General features: G+C 43.4%; 1 protein-coding gene across 8 annotated transcripts in view; it reads left to right on the top strand.

Moving 5' to 3' along the window:
• Positions 1 to 3,601: 3,601 nt before the first annotated feature.
• brsk2a (BR serine/threonine kinase 2a) overlaps positions 3,602 to 26,561 on the top strand; it is a 164,776-nt gene continuing 141,816 nt past the window's right edge. For 5 of the 8 annotated variants that reach the window (XM_069701869.1, XM_069701867.1, XM_069701865.1 and 2 more), the window contains exon 1: positions 3,603 to 3,924. In XM_069701869.1, the coding sequence (XP_069557970.1) occupies positions 3,831 to 3,924 (94 nt within the window). In that variant the 5' untranslated portion in view covers positions 3,603 to 3,830. Of the gene's footprint in view, positions 3,925 to 26,561 lie in introns of all 8 variants that reach the window. The other 3 variants (XM_069701861.1, XM_069701860.1, XM_069701868.1) reach the window with 2 other exon arrangements.

Raw genomic sequence — 26,561 nt, 5'->3', positions numbered from 1 at the left:
GCTATTTAGCTGATGGTAAAATGATGGTATCTAACACTACTGTATGATAATTCTTCCCTTGATGAATATTCCTGCAAACATCTAGAAGACAAGGAGCTTTTTCAAAATTAGTTTATCTTGCTGATTGAATTTTGCAGCTTGGTGGCTCTGTGGGTTACCACATTTAAATATGCACACAAACACATACCAACGCTAACGCACGAGCGCAAACCCGAGCTAAGAAGACTTCTCATTAATTTGTTTGCAGGAAAGAGAGAGAGAGAGAGAGAGAGAGAGAGAGAGAGAGAGAGAGAGAGAGAGAGAGAGAGAGAGAGAGAGAGAGAGAGAGATGAGGACGGTGGAGGCGTGAGGATGGATTGATAGGAAGCAGGGAGGTACAGGCAAGGTGATTAAAAACTCAGGCTACAGATGTTTCTGGAACACTTCAAAGTGGTGCGCCTGCCAGTGCCAGCGCTGGGCATGATGCATTATTGAGATGGCGCCCACCTGGCACCTGGCGCTGACATCACACACCCTGTCCACCTGGCACCGCGTGATCACGTGGGTGACACTGTGGGTCACACCTCCTCGCTCAAACCTGGCTCCCAGTGCGATGAAGGGCATCAGGGGATACAGCACACATTCTCAACATAGACCTCAAAGGCACTAAACTGGGGCATGTGCAGTTTGTAAACTTCATGAATGAAAAGTGGAGTGAACATTTCTCTCCGATTTACAGGATTTATAACATAATCGGAGCTTCTTTTCCTCCTTTGGTTGGTTACTGCCTGTTTAAGTTAACCGCACAGCACAGGTATGTATAATGTTTCACCAATGTTATACTCTGAGGGAAGATGAAGGGAAGATTATTGCAAAGATAATGCACTCCAGCAATATTATTTCATATCAAATACATTATTGAAATTCAATCACCACAATTTAGTAGAGTCTGTTTTATTAGAAATATAAAGAGGAAAGATTGGGAATCTTTTTGGAATGTCCTCAGTGGGGCATTGATGCAATTCTTTCTGTTTAATATTTCAGCAGCCCCCTCAAGCTTGTTTTGTTAAAGAATATTTAGAGGTTACATAGTGTGTTTGTGTGTGTGTGTGTGTGTGCATGACTTTCTGTGTATGTTTCTCCTGCATGTGTCCCCCGACACCTGTACTCTCTCAGGGTGTGAGGAACAGACAGAGGCCAGAGCCACAGTCACAGGTCTCAGACCAGTGGGGTGTGAAATGAATCAGAGAGCCAACACACTCTTCCCCCTGCTACACACACTCACAATCACTGTGCGTGTTGTGTTGGTGGGATGTGTACGCGTGCTTGGCAGGTAGAGGTGTGTAAAAAGGAGAGCACCGAAAAAGGACACGGAAGGAAAGTAGAGAGGACAGAGACAAAAAAACTCGCCCCCAGCGTGGTTCTTAGCTGCATTAATAGCGCCTCGGTAAATAAAGTCACTATGAATATTTATGAAAGCTAACACTTTGGAGTGAACGATGGTGTTTGGAGTAATTGTGGTTTTGCTTCAACAATTCAGTTTAGTTCACTCTTCACTGTCCCCAAGGCTGGATTAACTGGGCAAAGTGGAAACTGCCCGGGGACTTCAGACCCTGCAGGGCCCTAAAAGCCCCAGGTTCACGACATCTACTGCCTTTGGTAGTTTTCAAACTCATTAGGGAGTTTGGACCGACTACTAAAGTACAGGGAGCGTCTTGTGAAAATCTAGTTTTACAGACTTAATTATCATATTTAATATTATGCTCTAATTGTGTATATCCATAATTAAAGATGTGTTTAAATGACCCGGGATAAAATCAAATTAAGTTTTATTCCTGCGTCGGAGTCCTGGTTGCACTGGGCTGCTTGCATGAATGGGTAAAACACAACCAAAGTAAACACAAGTGTTTGAGTCCCCCGGCGGTGTCTTTCTTATTGTTATTCCTCTTGGATATTTCCACTTCGTTGTGGAGATTGCAGAATCATGTGCAGTATGGTCAGAGTTTGACACTAGAAGGTTGTTTTGTTATTCATCTGTTGAACATTCACGGTCTGAAAGTTATCTGTGTGTGCTGAAAAACCACAACAACTGGTGTTTGTACACAACCCTGGCTCTGTAAATTGAAAACAAAGTGTCTCCAATTGAGCCACATGGCACTAATCCAGCCAATGAGCCACAGGAGCCCCCTCCTGTGTCCATTCACAAGACAGGAGGAGGGAGAAGTTAGAAAGGAAATGGGAGAGGATGACAAGACAATATGTTACATGCCAATTTGCTAACTCCACAATGTAATGTCATTGTCATTAAGGAGAGACACAGCCCAGGGACTCAGCTAAAGGTAAATCACCTGCCCACAAACGTTCAGCATCTACTTTCTACCAAGATATGCTGTTGTGATGTTTGCTGTAGCAGCAGGAGAGTCTGGAGCTGGAGTAACGGTCTCGTCCTCTCTGCATGTTAGCTTTTCATCTGCATCAAATGTTTGCCAACCCACAACCTAACTAATGTTAGCTATAGACTTGCTGTGTTGTTTTTTTGCAAAATGCGTGCTGGGTCACATTAGCTGTCTTTCTAGGTTATGAAGTCAGAGCCCTCTCTGGTCACTAAAGTTTTGTAAAAACAATCCAAACAATTAACTCTTGCTATTTTTTTTTTTTTTGACGTGTAGGAAACTGTGTTTTCTGCGCGTGCATGTTGTTAGTTTCAGGACATTTTAAAAAATAGAGTGTTTGTTTTACTTTAGCGAGTAGAAAGAAACACCGACTCATTCCACACTGTATGAGGCATATAAGGCAGTTGTTGGTGTCCTCGCCTTGGCAATGCCAAGCGGCAACCAGCCATGACGTCACCAATTGGTTTGGGAGCTGCCAATCTGAAGCCTTGAGTTTGGATTCTGACTGTCCCCATCTTACCATTTTGGAGCCAGAAGTGACAAGATTTGGACGAGCTGCAAGCTGGGGAGGAGCGAGCGGTGAATGTGACTCCATCTGATCAGGAACTCAAGGACACTATGTCCCGCCCACCGTAGTGGAAACCTGACTTCATCAAAGGCCTGTCAATCAAACAGACACTCTTATTTTTGATGACTAATGTCATATTAATAATGGAATGATCTTCAGATGGACTAGCAGGAAACTAATGGGAAGGAGTGCCTTTATTGAATGACACCATTGTGACTTGTGGTAAAACCTTATTGACTTTATAATTCATGAGAGAAGTTGAAGGAGCGTCTACTGAGTCAGAGCCTTTTTAGAGCCAAGACCTGGTGGCTCTCAATGATATTGCATATTAAATAGTTTTAACGGTGTCCACATTTTAACACACACAATCTCAGGTTGAAAGTTGTTATTTTCATTTGGTTTATTTGATTTTCAGAAAGGTATTCATTTACGGGTTTATTCCCAGGAAGAGTCAGCCAAACAATTTTGTCATTGGCTCTCGTGAACAAAAACTACAAATCTTCTAGGAAAAGCAGAACCGCTCCGGCAACAAGAAAGGGGGCGGCGGCAGCAGAGGGTATTCGGCTCTCCGGTTGGCTGGATCCGCTGTCAATCATCCGGGACGGCTCGGCAGCACCTCCCACAGACGCACAGCGGCAGCGCAGCTTTCACCCACAATGATATTCAAGGCACTTGCGGCTCGTCTGCAGCGATAGGAGAAAAGAGGAGAGAGAAAGAGAGCCTCACCTCCTCAAACAAACGAGTGAGGTAGGGAAAAGGAGACAGAAAGCGAGGGAAAGAGAAGAGGCTGTGGAGTTAAAGGAGAGACAACGGCGGCTTGGAGCTCCAGCGAGGAGTGTTCAATTCTCTGCGCTTTATTATAAAGTGTGTAATTTTCACGAAGATTCGACATGTCATCGTCCGGTAAAGACAACAGCGGTGCCCAACACGCCAATTACGTGGGACCTTACCGTTTGGAGAAGACGCTTGGAAAAGGACAGACAGGTTAGTTGGGACAGCTTGCTCACTGCATCTCCTTTAATTGCACAATTTATTTTCGGAGCGCTCCGCAGCGAGTTGAAATTTGGCCGGCTGGGTGTCTGCAGGTGATAAATAACTAACCGCTTAGTTACAAACACCTGCCCAGCCTTGTGGGGGAATTGAGGGGGTTGTTATTTCACCGGTGATCTGACATAATCATTGTTCACACAGTGGGGCGAGGAAGGATTTGGGTGATGTTGCTTTACATCGGGTTTGGTGGCTGTGCGTTGGCGGTGGACTGTGTGTGTGTGTGCGTGTGTGTGTGCGTGTGTGTGTTAGGAGGAGCAGAGCAGCGTGGAAACCGTCCAACACCAGAAATGATGACAGTGTGATGAGCAATGAAAATGAACTTTTTGCGTTCCGGCTCCCCTCTGTTTGTGCGAGCGAGTGAGCGTTCCGTGATTGGAGCACAACGCTGGTAATCCCGATTTGCCTGATACATTGATCTATTCTTAGTCCGCAGGCTTGCAAGGAGGGAGGCAGGCGTTTCTCCTCTCGGCTCTGACTGCAATACGTGGGTTTCCTCCGGTACTGAGTAGAAGGTCCCACCTTGACAGATCACACCGTGAGCGGCTCACAGAGCTGGGAAATAAGAGCGACGCTAATCTATGTTCATATGCCCCCGGGGATGAAAGTGGGCTTCCTGAATAAAGGAGCACATGCTTTATCTCATTCCAGACAGCAATGACACTGCAGTTTCTAAAGTTGCACAGCACCTGTACCGTAGAATGAATGGCGAAAGAGAACCTCTTTCCATAAGATGTCATGCTCTTTTAGGTGACGCTTGTGCAATCTGGCCGTTCAGCCCTTTTGACAGCGTTGGTGACCGGACAGTGAGAATCCACTGCGGTCAAGCGCATGCAGCCAGTGGAGCCATGTGAAAGGAAGAGGCAGGCACAGCCCCTGTGTAGGCAGCAATAGCAGGAGTGATGCAGCATGCTCTCGAAGCTCACCAACCCTTAAAAAGATCGAGAGTCAGAGACTTTTCCTCTCCTCCTATCTGCCGATAGATTCTCCTCCCATCTGTTGTCTAAAATGGCTACAATAGGCGTTACTTCCCATACCCGGTCCAGCTGGTCATGCTGAGCAGCCATGTGTGTGCGAGCGTGCGCGCGCTCTCTCTGACAGTATGCTTTTTCAAAAATATCCTCCTGGTCATTTAATTCACCTGGCCAGTGTTCACTCTTCATTAACGGGGGCTGTATGATGTCCGTATGATCTAACAATGGGAATTAACATTGCAGGTTGTTTTCCTGTGTTCCGGTTGGTTTTTTCTTTTTCTTTAACGATTTAATACCAAATGCAGTATTAAAAGCACCTTTTGGTAGTCTCCCTTTCTCCTGCTACTCACGTTTATATCATTTGCGTGTACAGGAAGATATCTCACTTGGAGCCAGATGCACTTTTCCTTCAGATTGCTCTCAAGAGTATCTAAGGGGTGTTTACGGTGGTATGGAGCTGATGCTGTGGTCGGCCGGGCACAGACGTTTAATTATATGGTGTCACTGAGATCATCTGTGGCTCAGTTTTGTATTTACGTGAGCGGTGGGGCAGATTTTGAAGCATTTTTCTTGCACGCTTCAGGTAACGGAGCCACGGAAGTGTATGAATGAAAGCTACAGGTCTGTGTGGAATATAACTCGTGTCAAACTTCACCTCAAACAATTTTAACTTTCACTTTGAAAAACAGGCAGACAGAAATTCCTTATTGAATAACATATTTATTGTGAATTCTTTTGGCGTGTTTTTTTCAATTACATTTTTGCGTTTCTAATGCAGTGAAACAAGCCGGCCCAGCATTATGTGGGGTGTCAGTGTTCTGTGTTAGAAAAATCATTTGGTTACTGGCGTGTGTGCAGCTAGTCCATGCCAAACCTATTCAGATTAATGACAGTGCATAATATCCCAGTCGCCCATTAACCAGTCGTTAATCTGTCAGATCTTTTTCCCGGGGCCCCACGAAATGGCCTGGCCTGGCAACTGTGAGCGCCCAATGGGCCGGGCTGGATCATGAGTGGCAGCTGGGATGTCCAGTGAGCTAAATCCCCTGCGAGGTTTTCCCAGGTTGCGGTTGGCTGGTATTATTAGAGGGGAGAAAGCGGAAGGTCTCCGGTTGATCTGGCTCTCCTGCTCAGAGGAGTTGCGCTGTTCCGTGTTCATTAAGTGATTAGGCCTTTTCCTGACACACACACACACACACACACATACACACACGTGGTTCAGGTTTGGCTTCCTGATCTAATCCCCTACACAGCCAAAGTCCTCATGGCTCGAACTCACACACTCACGTGGCCCGAAGGTAGCATGGCCTGTCCCGTTCAAGCTTAGCAACTTGGCACCTCCAGGTCACTATGCTACTTCAATTGTATAGGACCGGCTCCATCGACAGTTTTGCTGCAAAAATGATAGTAAAAATAGTAGAACGCATCATTTTAAAGTGATTTTTTTTTTCTTGTTTGTGTACACCACTCTTTCCCCTTAGTTTTCTTTCTTTCTCTTCAGTTTCTGTAGACTATATGGACAACCCCTTTTTAGTCAGGTGTGCATTGGGGCCTGAAGGGTCTATAGATATGGAGTGTCTGCATGGCTGGCTACTGATTGGGGCTGAAACTACAGAAGTATGGAGGCCATTTCAAGTGTTACTGTGCTTCAGTGGTTGAACCTGACCGGGGCATTGTGTGTACAAGACAGTTTGGTATAGGTCCTGTACTATATGTGTGTGGCCTACCTCAAAATTGCCAATCAACCTCTTCAAACACTGAGTTAGCCCCGTACACTGCCTGTCTATATAATGCTCTATATTATCCTTTGTTCGACGTCCTGATGGCACAGTAACTGAGGTAACACTTATTAAAACACCTATTAAAATGTAGAACTTTAATATCTCCATCACCGCAGGATTTGCAGTAACAGCCTTGTTGTATTTCAGAATCTTAAAGCTTTGATTGACAAAGCTGAATATGGTGGATTTGTGTTTTTGCCAGTGTGCTGACTTAAGACGGGCTGAATCACCGCTCTGTTCCCTAATGCATTGGAAAACACTGCCTTGCTTTGCCTTTACTTTGTTCCTGAAGGCTGTTGATTAGAGACATGGGGGCCTGTAGTTTGGAAAACACGACGCGTTAATGCAGTGTAAGTCCCTGTTTTTTTTGCTAGACTAGGCTATTGACAGGCTAAGAGTTGGAGGTTGCTATGTCGGCTCCTTGATTCTTTGGTTGACGTTTAGAGAGTGGAATCATTTGTGCTTCAGGGACTTTCATATCGACTGTTCATCTGACAAAAAGCTGTCTGTGATGTTGTATCTTGCTCTGCCTTTCTCTCTCTATCTCCCTCTGTTTTTGTCTATCTGCTGGAGAGTTCTTGTTCTGGGTTCACTCGGCTTACAAGGCATTTAAGCCAGCATCCAGCTGTTCCCGCCGTCTCCATGTCAGCTAACGCCTGGCCAGTTTGTAACTCTTATGGATTTCACCGTTTGCACTGCTGGGTTATGCTTGTGCGTCTTTGTGTATGAGGGTGAAAGAGAAGCCCTCATTTATCTTTCTTTTGCATTCATTTACACGTGCATACATTTACTAGATTGTTCTGGGAGTCTGGCACATTGCACAGTAATGTAAAACCGTTAATTCGACGTTGATTGATAGCTGGTGAGTCGGGTATGGTTGATTCAGATCAATGACCACTCTCAAAGATTTCCTGTCAGGTGGAGAGGATCCATACTGTTTCACAGCACATGATATTCCTGACGATGACAAGTGAGGAGGGCATGTTCAGTTAATGCTGTCAATGAAAACCCACTTGGCAAATCCACGGAAACTAAATTCATCTGGGTACATGCGTGTTGCCTGTGAGCGGAGCAGGTGCTCAAACTCTCGGTGACCTGTAGCTTCTGTACCATTAAAATAATCTTGAAACCCATGTTGAGCTCAAACACAGGTGTCTATCTGCCCTGCATTCACAAGATTACCCAGAAAAAAAGTTGCCAGCTTTGACCTAAAATTGGAGCACGAGGGAGATAAATGAAAGGCTGCGATCATAGACCCATGTTTCAGAGGGCCTGTTCAAAGATTCAGGTCAGAGAAGCCCTGACCCAATGGTTGTGCTGGGTTGCTCCCAGCTGGGCAGCGCCCTGTGTTAGCAGGCTGGATCAGAGCTGTGGAGCAGGAAGCCAAGCTTGCATGGTCTCAGCTGTTTGACTGTCTGGCTAAAGCCAAAGGCCTGCTCCCTCAGCCCTGAAATGTATCCTAAATGGTGGGAGGCTTTTGTGCGAGCGTGTCTGTCTCTCAGCCTTTACATATGTTACCCATTTGTGAGCTTTTATGAATATATATACCCTCCTCTGTGTATATAGGCTGTGTCGCAGCAATATTAAGGTCATTTCTAGGCACGGTTAAGGATGCACACACAGAAGCTACTCCTTGAGTCAGTCAAAACAGGACTTGCCTGTAGTCTTTTTACTATCTGTGACTTTGGCTGAGGTTATATAATGATGATGGTCTCTGTCATTTAATGCGCCTCTCCTCTCATCCGCCTTGCTCTGTCTCTCTCCCTCGCTGTCCCTCATCGCCTGGCCAGTCAAGATTCATACAGGGATTCAGCCATGTGGTAAATCAGACAAGACCTCTGTGGAATTGCATCGATTGGGAGGAATGTACGTAGCCAACGATTTTCAGAGATTAATGATGAGGAAAGAGGTGGAGAACTGGGGGGGAGGAGCGAGAAGGAGAAAGGCGAGGAGTAGGAGGAGTAGACGAAAAAGGGAAGGAGGAAAAAAAAACAACTTGAACTGAGAGAGCATGAAGCGGTCTTGAATGCTCTGACTGCAGCGGAGGTTATTAATTAAGGCAAAGTATTGATCATTCTCTTCATTATTCTCCCCTCCTCCCCGATTTTCATCTCTCTATTGCGGACCTCCAGAGGAGAATAGGGCTCAGTCTTTAAATGGGACGTCATTGAATGAGTGTAGAAGTGCTGAAATAGTGTCTGTGGAAGATCATGAACGAGTATGTTCATTTATGTGTGTATTTTTTGGACAGGCCCCATCGCATCTTATTTGGTTCTCATCCTAACTCGACACATCTACTGTCACTGTTTCTCTACCACGTTATATAGCATGAAGAATCAGGTTAGGATGACATGGTGCTATGGTCCATTTTCCCTCAGCTCCACCGAGACAAACCAAACACACACGCACACACACACCCAAAGACACAATCACTTCCCTTTACTTTGTCCATCTCTCTCTATCACTGAGGTTCTCACTCAAGTGCAGCTTCTGTGTTTCACCTAATGCGTTATCATCTCATGCTATTTAGGATTTCACGCTGCTCGTTTCCCCAGCGCAGTAGAGAGAATGCGAGCAGAAACACACAATTTCTCATTTCACGGCGCCCCCAAATGGTTGCATTTAGATATGAATTTGCACCGTTGCTTCGGCAAAACACGTGTGGTGTTTTGCTTTTAGACATCTCTGTGCCAGCCCTCAGTCTATGTGCACGTTTGACGCTGCCAGTCAGACGACCCAAGTCAGCTGCCATGTCTTTTGTTCTTTGTCAACTTGGGGCATTTAAGACATATTGTGCATTACATGTCTGTGCACACAGCAGTGGGCTTAATCAGCCTGTGTGTGTGTGTCTCTCTCTCCTCTCTCACCCAGTTCAGATTAACCCTTGCTGAGCCGCCTGTCTGGCTCTGACTGTGAGAACGCTGGGTTGGTTGCCAAGGTTGGTTGTCTGGTTGTCATGGTTTCACTGCTTCTTGCTGGTTCCCAGTCTTCCCTCATGAAGAAAGAAAGGGAATACGCTCTCGCTCTCTCTCTCTCTCTCTCTCCTCTCACTTATTGCTGTCTCTGTATCTGTTGCTCTCATTTCTCTCGCTCTCCAGCTCTTTAAGTGGCTGCAATCTGAATTTAGCATCATAACAGTCAGATTGCAAAATCCTCTGTCGCTATCCAAGCAAGCAAGCTTGTCACCTCTCTTATTTCTGTTTGCACGTCTGTGGAAATCAGTCAGAATGAATGAATGTATGCAATGTGCTTTCACATGTACGGCACATGTGTATGTGTGTGCGTGCGTGCGCAGGTCGTGGGCTTGCGCGTGTGCTCAGACATACGGTCGTGGATCAGACCGGCTTGCCCTGCTCTGTGCTCTGCGCTGTGTGCTGTGTTCCCATTTAAATCTGGGAGATTAGCACATGTGGGGAGCCTCGGCTTTAGTTGCTGTCGGCTCAGCTAGCCTTGGCAGGCTGTCCTCAGATCAGGGGGGAAGCTCTGTGCTCCCCCTCCCCCCCCCCCCAACGCTGTCTGTCCTGCTGTACCTTATCCGTTAACAAATAGAGGAGTGGGCCGGTGACCTTGACTTTGGTACAGTTTTCTAAATTTCGACATCACATTTATACAATTCACGTGGCAACGATTGTCATAACACTGCTGCTTTACAGGTTATTTATTTAAATGAAAAAAAAACCAAAACAACTTTTTATTCTGTCATTACAACATTTTACATGATTTTAAAGTTTATGTAGGTGGGTTATTATGTAATTTTAATTTTGGTACTTAATCACTCACAGATTTGTAATATTTCCTGTAAAATATGTCTGGTGTATTTAAACACTTCCTCCTGGTAATAGATTTCATTTTGTGAATGTTCCTGTTTCAACAATAAGTGGATATATTTTTTAGTTTGTTAATCTAAATGAAAAAAAAGAATATTTATTCACATAGATGCACACTAAAACAGTTTGTGTAAGGCAAGTTTATCTTTAAAGCACATTTCATGAACAAGACAATTGAAAACAAAAAGACAAAATGTGAAAGCATCATCAGACAAAAGGAAAAAAAAAACGTATTAGATAAGTAAATCAAGTGTAAAGAATATTACAAATTTAAAGTTTATTTGAAAAGTAAAAGGTTGTAGTTTTAGGATTGAAATATAGAACTTATTTAAATGTACATATTTCATATGCTGTTTCTCCAAGGCTGCTTTGTCATTAAGAAAGTGAATCAGTTTGCTTGGAAAATTTTGCTTAGGGAAGTACTATTGCGTTTCCAGTTTAAATACATTGAATGAATGACTTTTAAATTGCATGAACCAGAGCATTTTGCTTTGGCAGACCTGCTGGCAACTCCCTTTGGACTGTTTTCCAAGAAATAGTAGATGAATGAAAATGTGAGCTGATTTACTGAGCACAGCACATCCCAGATGGCAGGGGCAGAGTAATTGTGATTCGTTTCTTTAACTGCCACGTGCTACGTTGTCTGCACTTTAGGCTATGAAGCACGATTTCGCCCATGGCTGAAACACCTGAGATGTGGCTTGGCATGTGAAGTGAAGCAGACAGTCCTCAATGAGATTAGATTAGATGAGCATGACTGGTCACAAACCAGCAACCTGCACTGGCTGCTTGTCTTTATGACGCTGACTTCTAACACTTGGCCAGATTAAAGAGAATTTTCACTTTGTTAGTTAGCTCAACTCATTTCATCTCCGCTTGGAACATCAAGGAGCCCATCATTCATGGTGAGAGGAACGGAGGCAGGTTTAGTTCGGTGACGACAGGGAGTGGAGATGCCAGTTTACAGGAAAAACTACCTGGATCACAGGTGGCACTGCAGAGGCCCAGCCAAAGCCAACTGCTTCCTCTGTGTTGCCACTCGATCAGAGAATGGGTTAGAGCTTTGAGCCCGCTGCCAGGTCAAATCCTGCGTCAGGGCTGTGTATTAGGATGAAAACCGATCACAGGGAGATGACATACTTTTAGCAGTGAGTCCAGTACGAGTCTTTGTGTTTTTACATCCTTCGGCCTAAGTTGTAGGTTCAGCCTGTGCTACTTTCCTCAAAATCTCTAGCCTTGTAGTGCTGTACTGCGTTGTGAAAGTATTGCAGCATAAATCTTTTAATACAGTCAGCACGCTCTCCTGAAATCTCCCATTTATTCCGGTTTTATTGGCTGACGGTCTACCAACCAGAATTCAGCTTCCTCTGTGTATTGTGATGTAACGTCTTTTGAAGGGGGGGGGGGGGGGGGCAGCAATACACCAAAGATCAGGTGCTTTATTTTCACAATGTATTACGCATCATGTTCTCCTGTGACCTGATCAAAAATCTTAAATCAATTCTCATATTATTAGACTGTTTATTATTAAAAGTGACCCAACACTCAAACACTTACATTTATGTTGCAAAGGCAAATAAAATCTAGTTTTCTTTTCTATTCAATCAACTAACAACCCGAGTCACTAAATCCAATTTCATACTGCAGTGAGGTCACAAGCAGTAATGAATGCCTTACCACAGAACGAATAATCCATTAGTCACATGACCTTTTAGCCTTTTGCAACCCAGTGAGGGCACTCTATTACTGCAAAGCATTACATCTTTTTCAGGTGTCAGTTTTTCTTTCTTCCTTTTTTCTTTCTTCTTTTTTTTTTTCGGTCTACTATTCTTGCTTGCTTTTTCCTGTCCTTTCTTTATGTCTTGCTAACCTTTTTTTGCACTCTTTCCTGACTAATGGAACTGTTGACGGAGTGACGAATAAGCAGTGAAGTAAGGAAAGGTTTCATTGCTTCATCCTGGATGGTTGACTTCTTTATTTATTTATTTTGTATTCATCCCTAAGAGCTGCTTGTTTCTGAGGCATGCGTGTTAGTGTATACTTGTCTGAGTGCTCGGGTTTTAGTGTGCACTGCGTGTTCCTGTTTCAGTGGCTCTCTGCCGATACATAACAGAGCTGTAACTCATGGGACACGGGTGAACATAAGACTGACAAAGAGGGGGTGGGAGGGAGGGGCGGAGGGAGGCGGGGGGGCAGCCTCACCGAAGGAAAGACTTTTTGACTGAGAAAAGAGTAACAGCAGTAAAGCGTCTCTCAGGGTCAGTGCCTCTATTATCATTCAAATCCAGCATACACAACCACACTGATCCACAAGTTGCATATGATGCCCCAAACTCAAGCGCACGCACACACACACACACACACACACACACACACACACACACACACACACACACACACACACACACACACACACACACACACACACACACACACACACACACACACACACACACACACACACACACACACACACACACACACACACACACACACACACACAGACAGACAGACAGACAGGTGTGTTGTGGATGATTTGTTTGAGTTTCTACAGGAATGACTGCAGCAGAGCTCTGACATCATCACTGGCAGAAATGCAGCCACAGAGGATTGCTGTTGTTGCATAGCCTGAGGACACACAAACACTCACTTCTCCATGCCTGCAGGACATTTAGGAAGCTCGTTCCTCTTCCCTTCAATCCTGTCCTCCATTTACCCTCACAAGAGTTTACCTGTCATTACAGGCACTTTGCAAAGTGTGCCATACTGTTAGCATATGTATGTAGATACTGTGACTTGCACATGTACTGTGTGTGTGTGTGTGTGTGTGTGTGTGTGTGTGTGTGTGTGTGTGTGTGTGTGTGTGTGTGTGTGTGTGTGTGTGTAGGCCTGGTCTCAGTGCTGTGATGGGAAGAGTCAGTAGCCATAGCAACACAGACACATTTTCATGTGCTACTCGCATGCTAAGGGCATGATTGTGGCCGTGCGCGAGAAAGCTGTCATTGTGGTCGGTCAGCTGCCATGTCTGTCCTCAGTGTTGTTTTAGTGTGTTAGGGTTTGTATAATGAGAGCATGAAATGTGTACCAACAGGGCCCATGTCCATTTGCCCCCGCATATATGCCGTACTGTGCGTTTTAGAAAAACTGACGACATATGCGGGTCTGCGAGTGGCGCCGCATGACTCAGATGAGCGTATTAGTATAATCATTATGGCAGTTGCTGTTGGGTTTGTTTGAGGCTCTCTCCACCTGTCTGCTTTGGTGGACACGCAGTTGCAGCTTGCTCAGGGTTGTTATTAAACAGAGGGTGATCAAACATTTTTGGTTTACGTCTACTTACGGCATCTTCTTAGAAGATACTGCCTTGGAAACATTTAAATCGGAGTACCACGACGGAGTTGCCCACTGATAGTTACTGGATTGGGTGGCAGACACCAACCAAACAATGTTCTTGTTAGTGGTTCGCCTGAAAACACTCGCAAGTGCCAATCCTCATGTTCGGTTGTAGTTTGCGGTGATAGTCGGATGATGAGGGAGTGTGCATACTGCGAGGAGTTTGCTGGTCATACATTATTACATCAAATATACATCATGCATGCATGTATGCATTCAGAAACATGCAAGCAGAACTGTGTGAATGTTGCGCATATTAGTGATTTAAATATGATTGGTTTGGAAGCCCACTGATCGGCATAAATGGTGCCTTCAGATAGAGTTATATTGACTGTGTCACGAGAAGAGTTCATATGAATTGGCTGCCTTCTTGCGGTATTCCTGACTGGGACCTCAGAATTTTCTGGAAGTTCACAAGTTGTGAGGTGTTTGCTGATTTTTTTTTTCAGAAATAGTGGGGGACATGGAGGTTCATTTCTTGTCCGATCACGCGTTAATATATTGTCATTTTTTTAGTCAGAGTGTGTCTAATTTAACAATACAAATTTTTGATGTTACCAACGGCCTCGTCTTTTTCCTTCGCATTTGCGGCATCGCGTTACCCGCCTGCGAGCTGACTAAATTGGTAGCCTCCGTGGCTCGCTAACACTAGCCACACGAATGGTCAATCAGAGACTGTAAATGTCATAACTGTTATTCCGGTGCCCTACAATGAAAGCGGTCTTCAGCTAATGTGACGCGATGATTATCACACAGAATATTAAGGAATTCTATTAGTGTTTATTAGCACTTGCCCTTCTAGTCAGTAGCCTACTATCATTGTGTTTGTTTCTGTTTTATTGTAGAAGTTCCTATTGATAAAAAAAACTAAAAAAAAAAAACCTTGTTGAAAATAAGGTCCTTTCATTCTTGTCAATGCACCACAGCCAAACATCCCCAACCAACTAGTTACAGTCTGAGTTCTCAATCCCTCATTATACAGAACATTAACAGTGATGACATTGGTATAGGCTCATGATATTAAATTATGTAAAATTATGACTGAAAATTTTAACAGAAACAATTGTCAATGACTGTTTTTATAGTGTAGAGAAAACTAAGAACCTACATTATTATTTAGCAAAATAAATTGATATTGCAGCTAAACTATTCCTTTCTATACGTGTAGAAACTGTTCAAGCTCTTTTCTATTTCTGTATCTATTACACTCTTTTTTTCCCCATAAGTCTTGCCACCACCTCCCTTCTTGACCCTTCCTCCTCCGTCTCCCTTGTTTCCTTGCTTTGTGTCTAATGGAGGTATTCCCCTGCAGCCTCCAGACCTCGTACTGCCATTCTGCTCAGGTAGGGCTCATTTCATGCAGTATGATTAGATCTCACTGGCAGCAATTCAGGGCTGGATAAGCCAGAGTGCTGTGGGCCTGCATAGCAGCAGAAGGGATTCAATTAAATCTTTACATACACTCCCCTTGCATTATATACCTGCCAATCTGCAGTATGCTCATACATTTTAAGACACTTGCCATGTCACTAATATACAAGTAAGTACGAATGTAAAAAAAAATACAAATTCACACACAGTGCAGAAGGCACTCATTTACTCATGGTGGCCGTGATGCAAAGAAAACAAACGTTTATTACATTAAAAATAGAAAATCGCACACAACAGTTTATGGGGACGTGTGTAAATGGGCTAATTTGATGTGAACAGAGGCTATCATAGTACGTCTAATGGAAGAAGCATACCCTGTGCTGGCTTTATGGGCCAGTGGCGGTAATTGCTTGTAAAGACTGATTTGAGCAGAATGAATGTATCATCATACTTCATGTAACAAACCACTAGGGAAGATGGTAATAGTAATTGGACGATGATATAAGAGAAAAGTAAGAGTTTGATTTTAATGTGCACATTTTATCATCCGTCAGTTTTTTTGTTTTTTTTAACTCTCTAAGTAATGTGTATGCCAACATTTTATAGTGCTCTCCTTTTTGTCAGACTAAAGCTGCAATGACAAATCACATAGTAAGAAATTTGATTTAATATTGTATTATAAAGTGCAGAAAAAGAGTAACTAATTGATGCATGGCTAAATGGTACCAAGAGTGCACAGGATATGTGGACGCCGGTGAAAGGAGAGCATTTTGTCAATGAGTGACATGAATGAGTGTTACATGAATGTCAAATTTATACAAAATATGGCAGGTTTTTGTCAATTTTTTTTTTTTACTGTATATACCAAAGTGATGTCTATATCTACACTGCTCAAAAAAATTAAAGGGAACAATTAAACAACACATCCTAGATCTCAATGAATGAAATATTCCAGTTGAAAATCTTGATTCATTACATAGTGGAATGTGTTGAGAACAAAATAACATAAGAATGATCAATGGAAATCAAAATCATTATCCCATGGAGGTCTGGATTCAGAATCATACTCAAAATAAAAAGTGGAAACATCAGATCACAGGCTGATCCAACTTCTGTGGAAATTCCTCAAGACAAGTCAAAATGAGGCTCGGTAGTGTGTGTGGCCTCCACGTGCCTGTATGCACTCCCTACAACGCCTGGGCATGCTCCTGAGGAGACGACGGATGTTCTCCTGAGGGATCTCCTCCCAGACCTGGATCAAAGCATCAGTCCACTCCTGGACAGTCTGTGGTGCGACGTGGCGTCGGTGGACGGAACAAGACACGATGTCCCAGATGTGCTCGATTGGATGAGCTGCGCTACCTGAGCAACTTCTGTGGGTTGTAGACACCGCCTCATGCTACCTCTGAGTGGTGAGGGCACTGGCAAAATGCAAAAGTGACCAAAAATCATCCAGAAAGGATGAGGACAGAGAAATGGTCTGTGGTCACCACCTGCAGAACCATTCCTTTATAGGGTTGTCTTGCTAATTGCCTCATTTCCACCTGTTGTCTGTTCCATTTGCACAATAGCAGGTGAAATTGATTCACAATCACTGTTGCTTCCTAACTGGACAGGTCGATTTCCCAGAAGTGTGATTGACTTGGAGTTACATTGTGTTGTTTAAGTGTTCCCTTTATTTTTTTGAGCAGTATATATATATTTATGTATTTTCTGAGCAATAGTCCAAAAACAAAGTTTTTTTTAGTTTTACAATGATACAAAGAAAAGCCTCACCTTACCAATATTTAGCATTTTTGCTGTATAAACCACTCAAACGAATCATAAATTAACAGCCAGTGTTGGTTATATGCTGTGTGTTGATGCAAGTATCTTTTGGTTTGTTTCATTTGCATTGTGTGAGATAAAAGAAAAGTGCAGCCCACCACTTCTTTCCTTACAATGGAAAAAAAAAGACTGTGTCTTTTTTATGAGGAGAGACTGAGACACTCTTTTAAAAGTTTAGACAGACGAAGGAGATGCCTCAGCCTCCGAGTTGTAAATTGGGGACATTCAGTGTTGTGCGCTCATGTTTCTGATGCCCTTAAGCTTGTGACTGCCTGTACGACTTGGGCTGATTAGGCTTGCATGGGACTTGAATTTATTACTCTGTGTTTGCCAGTGTCATTATACTTCAACCTCTTATATTCACTCCTTAATGAGACTTTATGAAATATTCAAACCTTTACCTGGAGGAGCCCGTTTTGTGTGTGTGTGGGTGGGTTTGTCTTCCTGTCTAAGTGTGTGTGTCCCGCTCTGTATTCGTGCATATCCCTCAGTGTGCATCAGCACTTTTTGACCGCTCTCTTAGCACTGAAAGATAAGGCGAGACACGAGACAGACAGCCACAGGAATACATCTGCAGACAGACATAATTTGAGTCGTGTGTAATGATTTGTTATTCCAGAATTTATCGCAGCAGCTGATGAAGGGGGTCCAAGCTAGATCAGCCTCATTAAACCTGAGAGAGATGTGCTTGTTGGCTGGGTGTGTTAGCCTTACTCTGGACCTCCTCTCTTCTTATTTCATTCCTGCTCTGCCTCTCCCTTTCACTGGCTGTCTCTCCCTAAGCACAACCCTAAATCAACTGGATCTTTTAATTAAAAGACACATTTTCTTCTGCTTTAAACACACTGTAAACAGGCCGAGCCGCACATGGACACAGAACGCCTCACTGCTCCCTCTGAAAAACATATACATCATATTGTAGACTGTATATCAAACCAGTGCAATGAAAGCAGGGTTGAACTTTGAAAAAACCTTGTGTCCCTTAATTCTTCCCCTTGTTGAGAAGAGGTAGTTAAGATACCCCCCTCGTCTTGTTTGACTTTAGGAGAAGACCCTCTCTGCTACCCTTGTCCCCTTTGAAGATCTCTTTAATGAAGTTCTCTCGTTCCCTCTGAATTATACTGTAGCAGTTTCTTTGTCACGTATGAGAAGTCTCATGTACGAGGGTCTGGAGGTGAGAGACAAGTACAGAGAGCTCACCGAGGCCCTCTCCTGGGGCCTGTGGATATGTGTCCAGACTACGGAGCGATTCATTAAGCAAGTCCCAGGACTCGCATCAGGCCTATTCTGGTTCACACAGAAGCTCTGCCCGACGTGACCTTTGCCTTTACAGGCGCCTCACACACACGGCGGTCTCTGATGTCTTATGGAGAGCCTAAGAGTGTTTGGTGGAGAGGGTGAGAAGGGTCCTCTTTCTATTTGGTCATATATAAGCAGCCCTGCACCAAGTGATTACTGGTCTCCCTTTGGGGGATGTCTCAGTTTAATGGCTAAAGCAAATGAATGGTACTCATTTCAAAAACAGCTTCTGGGCAGCTTGTGATTTTTAATGTTGTTTAAATGTCTTTTAAATTGTATCTCTTGAAAAGTGGGATTTGTACATGCTTGGATGTTTTCATTTGTGTGTGCAGTTTCACAGCGCCCCTGTGGCCTCAAACCCAGAGTTCACGTTGCACCCACAGCCGCTGTGCAGCCCTTTAAAAAAAAAAAAATAATAATTACTGCTCAGCTCTCAGTATATGCACTTACTGCCTCATGCACAAATTTGTACATGCATACACATAGGGGTTCATTAGGGAGGATTATTCAGTGGGACCTGATAAAAAGCTTTGGATGTGATGCTGTTTAATCACCCTCAGATGAGGCAAATACACATCCAGACCTCTCGGTAGGACTTCAGTAATGCATCACATATGAATATGCACATGCCACACGCTTACTCTGTTAGCGAGCATGTGTTACAGTGATAGCCTGTGAGTGTGATTAATCTCTGAGGGCCTGATGTGATGGGGTCAGAGTGGAGGTGCCTGTGGAGCTAATGACAGTGATTAAGATCGGGGTGTGTGGGGCTTAACCTTCATCAGGTTCTTCTCCTCAACATGCTGTCCCCTATAGGACATCAGTAACCTTATCACTGATGAGCAGATGAGTTACACTGCTGAGAAGAACCAGTTCTACGCCTCTATTTGAAATGGATATCATAATAACCGCAACCAACTTTATGTAACTCTCTTCTTGTCAGGAGTCATTGTGACTGTACTTACTGATGTTATTCTCCTAATATTTAATTATTTTTCACAAAATGCCATATAGTAACCTTTCACATGCTCTTGTCTTAGATAGAAATAGATGCGTATGCATTAGGTTTTGATGGTTTGCTAGCTGTATGATCCAGAAACACTCTCCCAAGGATAGGTCTTATTCTTTTTAAACTTGCAGATTTAGTTATTAAATCAGTCAAATTATTAGAAGTATTAAGTGATGGATTACCTCATTTAGCTGTGCAGTAGATTGCAGGGCAAGTTTAAATATGCCTTAAAGCCGCTATTCTTTATTCACCCTAAAATTTGGAAGAGCTTTATTTGCTTTTTCTCATATTTCTCTCATAATATATAAGCCATAATTATTTTGTAATGAATTTTCCATATTATTAAAAGACTAAATCCTGACAACAGTCTCCAGTGGCACAATACCCAACTTGTCCGCAACTGCAAAGAAGCTTGTGTTACTTGACAAAAGCAATATTTAACTTCCAAAGTTCTCTGAATGTTAATCATTTGGATGAGTGATTAGCCCAATTATAATAACACAAATAATGGTCTGCATTTATATTGGTTCAGTTAATTAAGCCAAGCCACATTAGCCTATGATTATTTTATTTGGACATGTAATAGCTTAAAAAATGCCTGACTGCTCACATGTTTCCAATCAAACATTGCAAATGATCCCCATCATATTAAAATCACCAGGAGCTATGCTTTAATAGGGATTTTTCAAGTTTCCTGAACTTGCAGTAATATATGAGTTAAATCTATATCCTCGGTCCAGCACAGTGGTGAGACCGAACTAAGAGCTCAAGTCTTTTTAATGGATTTTATCAACCGTTTTCAAAGGTGCTATTTCCATCAACTTCTACCTCGCTACACCTCCCTCATTTTTCATTTTCATTTTTTATCCTCTTTTACTTCTTCCTCCCTTTCCTCAACCCCCTCTACCATTTTCCCTGTGGATTTCAGCATTACCCTGCTATTTCTCTCCTCCCCCATCTCTCTGTATTACCCTTTTTCAGCCTAATGGGATCATCGGTGAGCATGTCTCCCTCTCCAGCTTTGGTCTCCACTATATCCTCACTTATGGCTGTGAAGTTAATGAAATGTAGTACAAGAATGACCCCCCTCCCTCCATTACTCCCTCCCCACTCTCTTACCTGCAGTATCTTCATCCAATCATCCCAGCCCCCTTTGTTGCTAAACATCTTTTTTCTTATAACCTTGTTTTTCCTTTTCTCCTGACTTTGAATGTGCATACCTTAAAAAACTATTTTCACTAACTTCTCTGCTGTCTTTCTACTCCTAATCCTTTTCTTTGCACGCAATCAATACGGCTGTAAATGCATTTCTTTCCTTTCATCAGTATTGTTATCTGCCAAAATCCATTTTAAATGTCTGTATTCTGCAGCCTTACCTAATATTGAAATGGAAAGACCCGGGTGCACACAATGTTGTAGGCTCAGTCAGCACAAACACCACCTGCCTACCTGCTCCCCTGCCCATCTTTAATGCTTTCTTTCCTCACACAGGCAATATTAGGCTCTCATCAGTGGCCCTGGGCCTTTTTGTGTAGGTTGTAAGGTACAATGGGATATGCAGTCTGTGCGTGTGCGTGTGTGTGTGTGAATGGTGTTGTGCATACACCAGGGCTGTCATCTCAAACCTCCCTGCCTATCAGAAATGTCACACATGCATTGCCCACACAGATGGCTTTGTTGGTGGGCTGTCTATACGTATGATGCTGTCACCATGTATATGTCTGTGTGTGCATGTGTGCGTGTTGTCTGGCTGGTCTGTCAGTATATGGCGCAAATAGTGCTGGTAGCTTGGCTCATGGGTTAGTCAATAAGAAAAATGCACTTGTGATCTGTCACGAAGCCACGTTATTGATGCTGAATATAGTCACACGCACACACACACACACACACACACACACACACACACACACACACACACACACACACACACACACACACACACACACACACACACACACACACACACACACACACACACACACGTGCACGCACACCCAGTGAGTTCAGACAGCATGTCAGCATCTCACAGCGAGCAGTTCCAATCAAGACAGTGATGCTGAAGTCAGACCCCCCCCCCACCCTGCTTGAATTCAGTCACCCTCCTCTAACCCCACCCACCCACACATACACACACTCCAACACAGGATTGTGTACTTGAGTTGAAGAAGATGTCATGTTTGAGTTGTTTCTGCAGGACTGCATGCTGGTGGGAGAGTTATTTATATACTGTATGCGTGTGTGTGTATAACTGCACCTGTTTTCTTCAGTACCTGGTCGCCCTCATTGGTGGACACCATAATAGCCACATATGGTCACCATGGTAACTAACATACTGCATATCTGTATGGGCAGATGACTGTGCTGGTAATAGCACTGACGCTTACTAACAATCCTTCTACTCACACTTCCATTGTCACTTCTTTGATCTCTGTATATTCTTTCTTTGGCCATTTAGTTCCAATAATGGAACTAAGTGTGCATCATCATTTCCCGGTTATCTGTGATCAGAAAGATAGAGATGGCTCGAGAGAGGAGCGCAGCTAGAAAGACCTCTAGAAGAGAAATAGGCGTGTCTTTTGCTCCTGGCTTTGAAGATGCACCTCATTCATACAACCACTGTCATTTTTACGGGGCCTTTGAAACTCCTGGCCACATTACACCGCTGGACTGCCTCTAATTTAAAAAATATTTTACCATCCAAGGCCCATAAAGGGCGTAGATTTCACAGAAATATGAGATGGGATCCGAGTCTTTAGCTGCAATTACTGATTATTTTAATTGTCAATTAATCTGTAAGTAATTGTTTCAATTTGTTTTGGTCTATTTTCAAACTGCTTGGTTTGTCAGGCCAGCCGTCCATAATCTAAAAATGTTCCATAGTGATCTATTGTGGTATAAAGAAGCAAGTTGTCACATTTGAGAAGCTGTATTCAGCAAATGTTTGACATTTCTTCTCAGTAAGTGACTGGAAGGGTTGATGACTCATCAAAATTGTTGGTTTGTAATTTTCTGCCAATGGTGATTGTTTCAGCACTGTCAGGAATAACATCTGAGGGAAGCAGAAATGAAAAAAGAATACGGACCAATCAGTGCATGAGGGTTGAGATCTACGTAGTATAAGAGGGAAACATTGATTTGGACTTACAAAAAGTAATGGGAAAGTGGATAGCCCATGAGAGAAAAAGAGATGGAGGCTATCTGCGAGGATTAAATCTCACTCTGGCCCAGCCCTGCGAGATTACCAACTTCCCCACTGGAGTGCTATGAAAACACGGGCAGATTAGGCACACACACACACACACACACACACACACACACACACACACACACACACACACACACACACACACACACACACACACACACACACACACACACACACACACACACACACACACACACACACACGCGCACACGCGCACACACACACGCACCCTCATGCATGCACATAAATACACAAACAATGTAATGGATTAGGGCTCGTTGCTAACCTAATGGCCAGGGTGAAGCAGATGGCTGCCCTTTCTATTGTTATGTAACCTTACTGAGAAGCACTCTGCACGCAAACTCATTGCATTTTCCTTACACACACACACAACTCACACGTATGATTACACACTGTATGATGTTTTATGTATATTTTCTGCATTCAGTTGGAATTTTTGAGTCACCAGATCAGACATTTATAAAATGAAACGGTGAGGACAAGTGAAAGAGAAGATGAGTGGAGTAGTGGAGAAGAAATGGAGAAGGAAGACAGACTGCCCACCAAGTATGAGGGAGGGTGGTGGCACATTGCCAGGAGGTTTGGAGAAGTGCCAGAAAAGCACACACACACACACACACACACACACACACACACACACACACACACACACACACACACACACACACACACACACACACACACACACACACACACACACACACACACACACACACACACACACATATTCAACACACACAAAACACTCCCAGTAGGGTCCTAGGGTGAGCCAAGGTGACCTGACTAGGTGATGGAAGGGTCACCATGCCAATGGGGCTGACTGATGTCACCGTGGCAATCTATGTCAGAAGCCGGTGAAGGAGGGAGTGGGGTGAGGGGCCGGGGGCCCGTGCGTATCTGCTTGTGTGCCTTGTGGTGGCAGGACCTGTGTGTGTTGGAGAGTCAGATGGAGTCAGGCCCTCAGAGTATTCACTGACAAGCTGACATTGAGAAAGTCTGAATGGTACAATATGAGGTGGTTGTAGGGCAAGAAACCCATTAACTGTGGCTGCTCTGAAACACAGATACAAGGACATTTGATAGTTTTTACAAAAATACACCAGTTTTTGGGAGATTAGTGAATTCATAACAACACGATCAGTCAAAAATTATTGTCTTTGTGGGTAATGCAAGATTCTAGGGACAGGCACCTTAAAGTGCACTACCATTTCTGCTTCCTTGAAAGTCATTTTAAATAATGTATAGCCAGGTATGGCAGTTTTGTGCAAGATATTAATATTAAATCCAACCTGGATTATTGAAGAAAAGATTAAAAATTATAAATTATTAGCAGTACACAGAAAAGTGTGTACTGTTGTCTAATTAAGGTTCCTTTATAAAGGATATTGTTGACAGGCCCCTCATGATGAGCTCTTTGGTTAATTTGGAAGTTCTCTCAAATAGACTGTTTAATCACTGAAAGGGCTGCAAAGCATTTAGACCAAAATCTGTTTATTAACAACATTAACCTACAAAAGTTTATTTGAGGTAACTTACTTATGACTGTCTTAATGTAAGCTTACTATTAAGACAAAGAAAATGGGATGTGTGAGGAGGATATTCAACAATTTAGCAACTCAAAAGTTGATCTCAATAAAGGCTCATAGCTAAAATAGTTTGTTAAATCTTATTTAAAAAGTCATTTACATCTAAATCAGTGCACAAATTTCAGTCAGAAAAGTCTATATTTTTCTATCCTTAAAATTGGGAAACACAACGTGACAGTTTTTCAATGTTCTCCAAACCAGTATTGTAAGCTGTGAGCAGACTTGTCATTGTAAATAGCTGTTGTGGGAGACTTCTCTCTTAAGAGGAAATAATTTGTCAACATCGGCCACAGTGGTCATTTGCTGTGAATCACCGATATCTTTTCGCTGCCCGCTTCAGCCTGTCTATATTTGAAACAGTGATTCATTAACAGAGGTCTCTGTCAGTCTGTGAGAGGTTCTTTGTCTTGCTGTCACCCTGCTGTCCCATGTATGCCTCATTATCATCAGCCGGCTCGGTGGCAAGGGGCTCATAAACTCCTCCTCTCCTCAGTCCCCTGTCTCGGCTCTCTCAATGATGGGACTTCAAGGCAACTCAGGAAACTAATTACCTACAGTGATTCACAGGTTTCCTTTACAGATTATAGAGAGAGACAGACAGCAGGGTGATCTAACCAGGCCCACTGGGTCTGGATGACACCACACTCATTTATACTCTATATTCACACAAACGGAACACAAAGGAGCTCAAGCATCAATGTGCTCAGATGTGCGTCATGTTCAGTGTCATTGCCTATTTCCAGTCATGTCACACAAAGTAGTCACTTTCTCAAAGTCTGTGTTCTGTCATTGGGACACGGACTACCTTGGAGCCACAATTGATTTAAATCTATATTAAAAAGATAAAAGCCAGTATATCCTTTTAATGTTGCTTTACGTTTTTTGTACTTCAGCTGGGACTTAACATCGGGAGGCATTTTTCCAAGTGCGGTATTTTAATCTGCCAAGGAGTACGAGTGGAAATTCAACCATGCTGTGATGCAGTGAAGGATCCCTTGGAAAAAGAAGAAAAAAACAAGATATGGGGGGAATAAAAAAAAGGCTTAGACAGTATTACTGTCAGAAGAAACCAGGAAGTAGTGTTTGAATGTGACCCAGAAGTTAGAAGCTTTCTATTGATTTTTAACTCGCCACTGGAAGGCCTCTAACAGCTCATTGGGGAATGCAGTGTTTATGTGGAGTGTTTATTTGAACATCCTCTCAGTAAAACCTTTTACATATTTTTGCACAGTTTATTGCCAAACATTATTCTTTTACAACTTCAGTGTTTAAAAAAAATATAGACTAAAGCGCATTGGGTGAAAGCCTGATGCAGAGTGTTCATAGAACAAACGGCTGACTGATGTTACACTGTTTGGCCATTAATGCAGCAGAGGTATAGCTAAGATTAGCTCACAATCACTGGCTTGTCTCAGTGTTTCAGCGATTCTCTCGGGAACGTATTCAGGAGCTTTCTTTACCTCTGTTTCTCTCGGTCTGTCTGACTCTTCGCCGCAATTAGTTTCTGCTTTTACTTCATCTCTTATTTATGTGTACATATCTGCACATGCATACATAGTTAGGCCTTGATCACTGCTCCTGTTACTTACTGAAGGGAGAGTAGTGCACGACCTCAAGCAGTGAGTTTGAGAGAGGCCAGTCTGAAATATGGGTGACACAGTCACACGGGCAAATACATTACACATATAGACACGCATATACGTGCACACACAAGCCCATTGCAGTCAGAGTGATAATAATAGTCGAGCATCCATTCATTTTTTTTGTGAGAACAGTCATTACTGTCATCAATGTTCCTTCCTGAATTGCTTACTGTCAGAGCATGTGTACACACACACACACACACACACACACACACACACACACACACACACACACACACACACACACACACACACACACACACACACACACACACACACACACACACACACACTTTGGATCTTACCTTTCAACCTCTGCTTCTCTATTTCTGTTTTTTCCCCCTCATCCCCTGAAACTGGCAAATCCCTGACATGACAGAGCTTCCCTCTCGTTTGGCCCCCCCACGGCTGCCTGTCAGCCAGGAGACAATAGAGACTAGGGTGCATTTGCCTTTCTAAAGAGGCAGCGCTGCCTCGCCCTTCCTCCCTGCAACACTTCCCGTCTTCCTCCTCGTCTTCCTCTTCGCTCCGTCTTCCCCCCTCGCTTTCTGTCAACTGTGATAACTCATTAATATGTCACAGACCTGCGTGCATGTGTCTTCTTGAGTGTGTTACAGGCGGGCTATCGGTGTAAGAGA

Source organism: Brachyistius frenatus, unplaced genomic scaffold (assembly GCF_029030835.1).
Source record: "Brachyistius frenatus isolate BFR_SWC_R1_liver_20210118 unplaced genomic scaffold, ASM2903083v1 Contig_39, whole genome shotgun sequence".
NCBI lineage: Eukaryota > Metazoa > Chordata > Actinopteri > Embiotocidae > Brachyistius > Brachyistius frenatus.
This window is presented reverse-complemented; position numbering and strand designations above follow the sequence as displayed.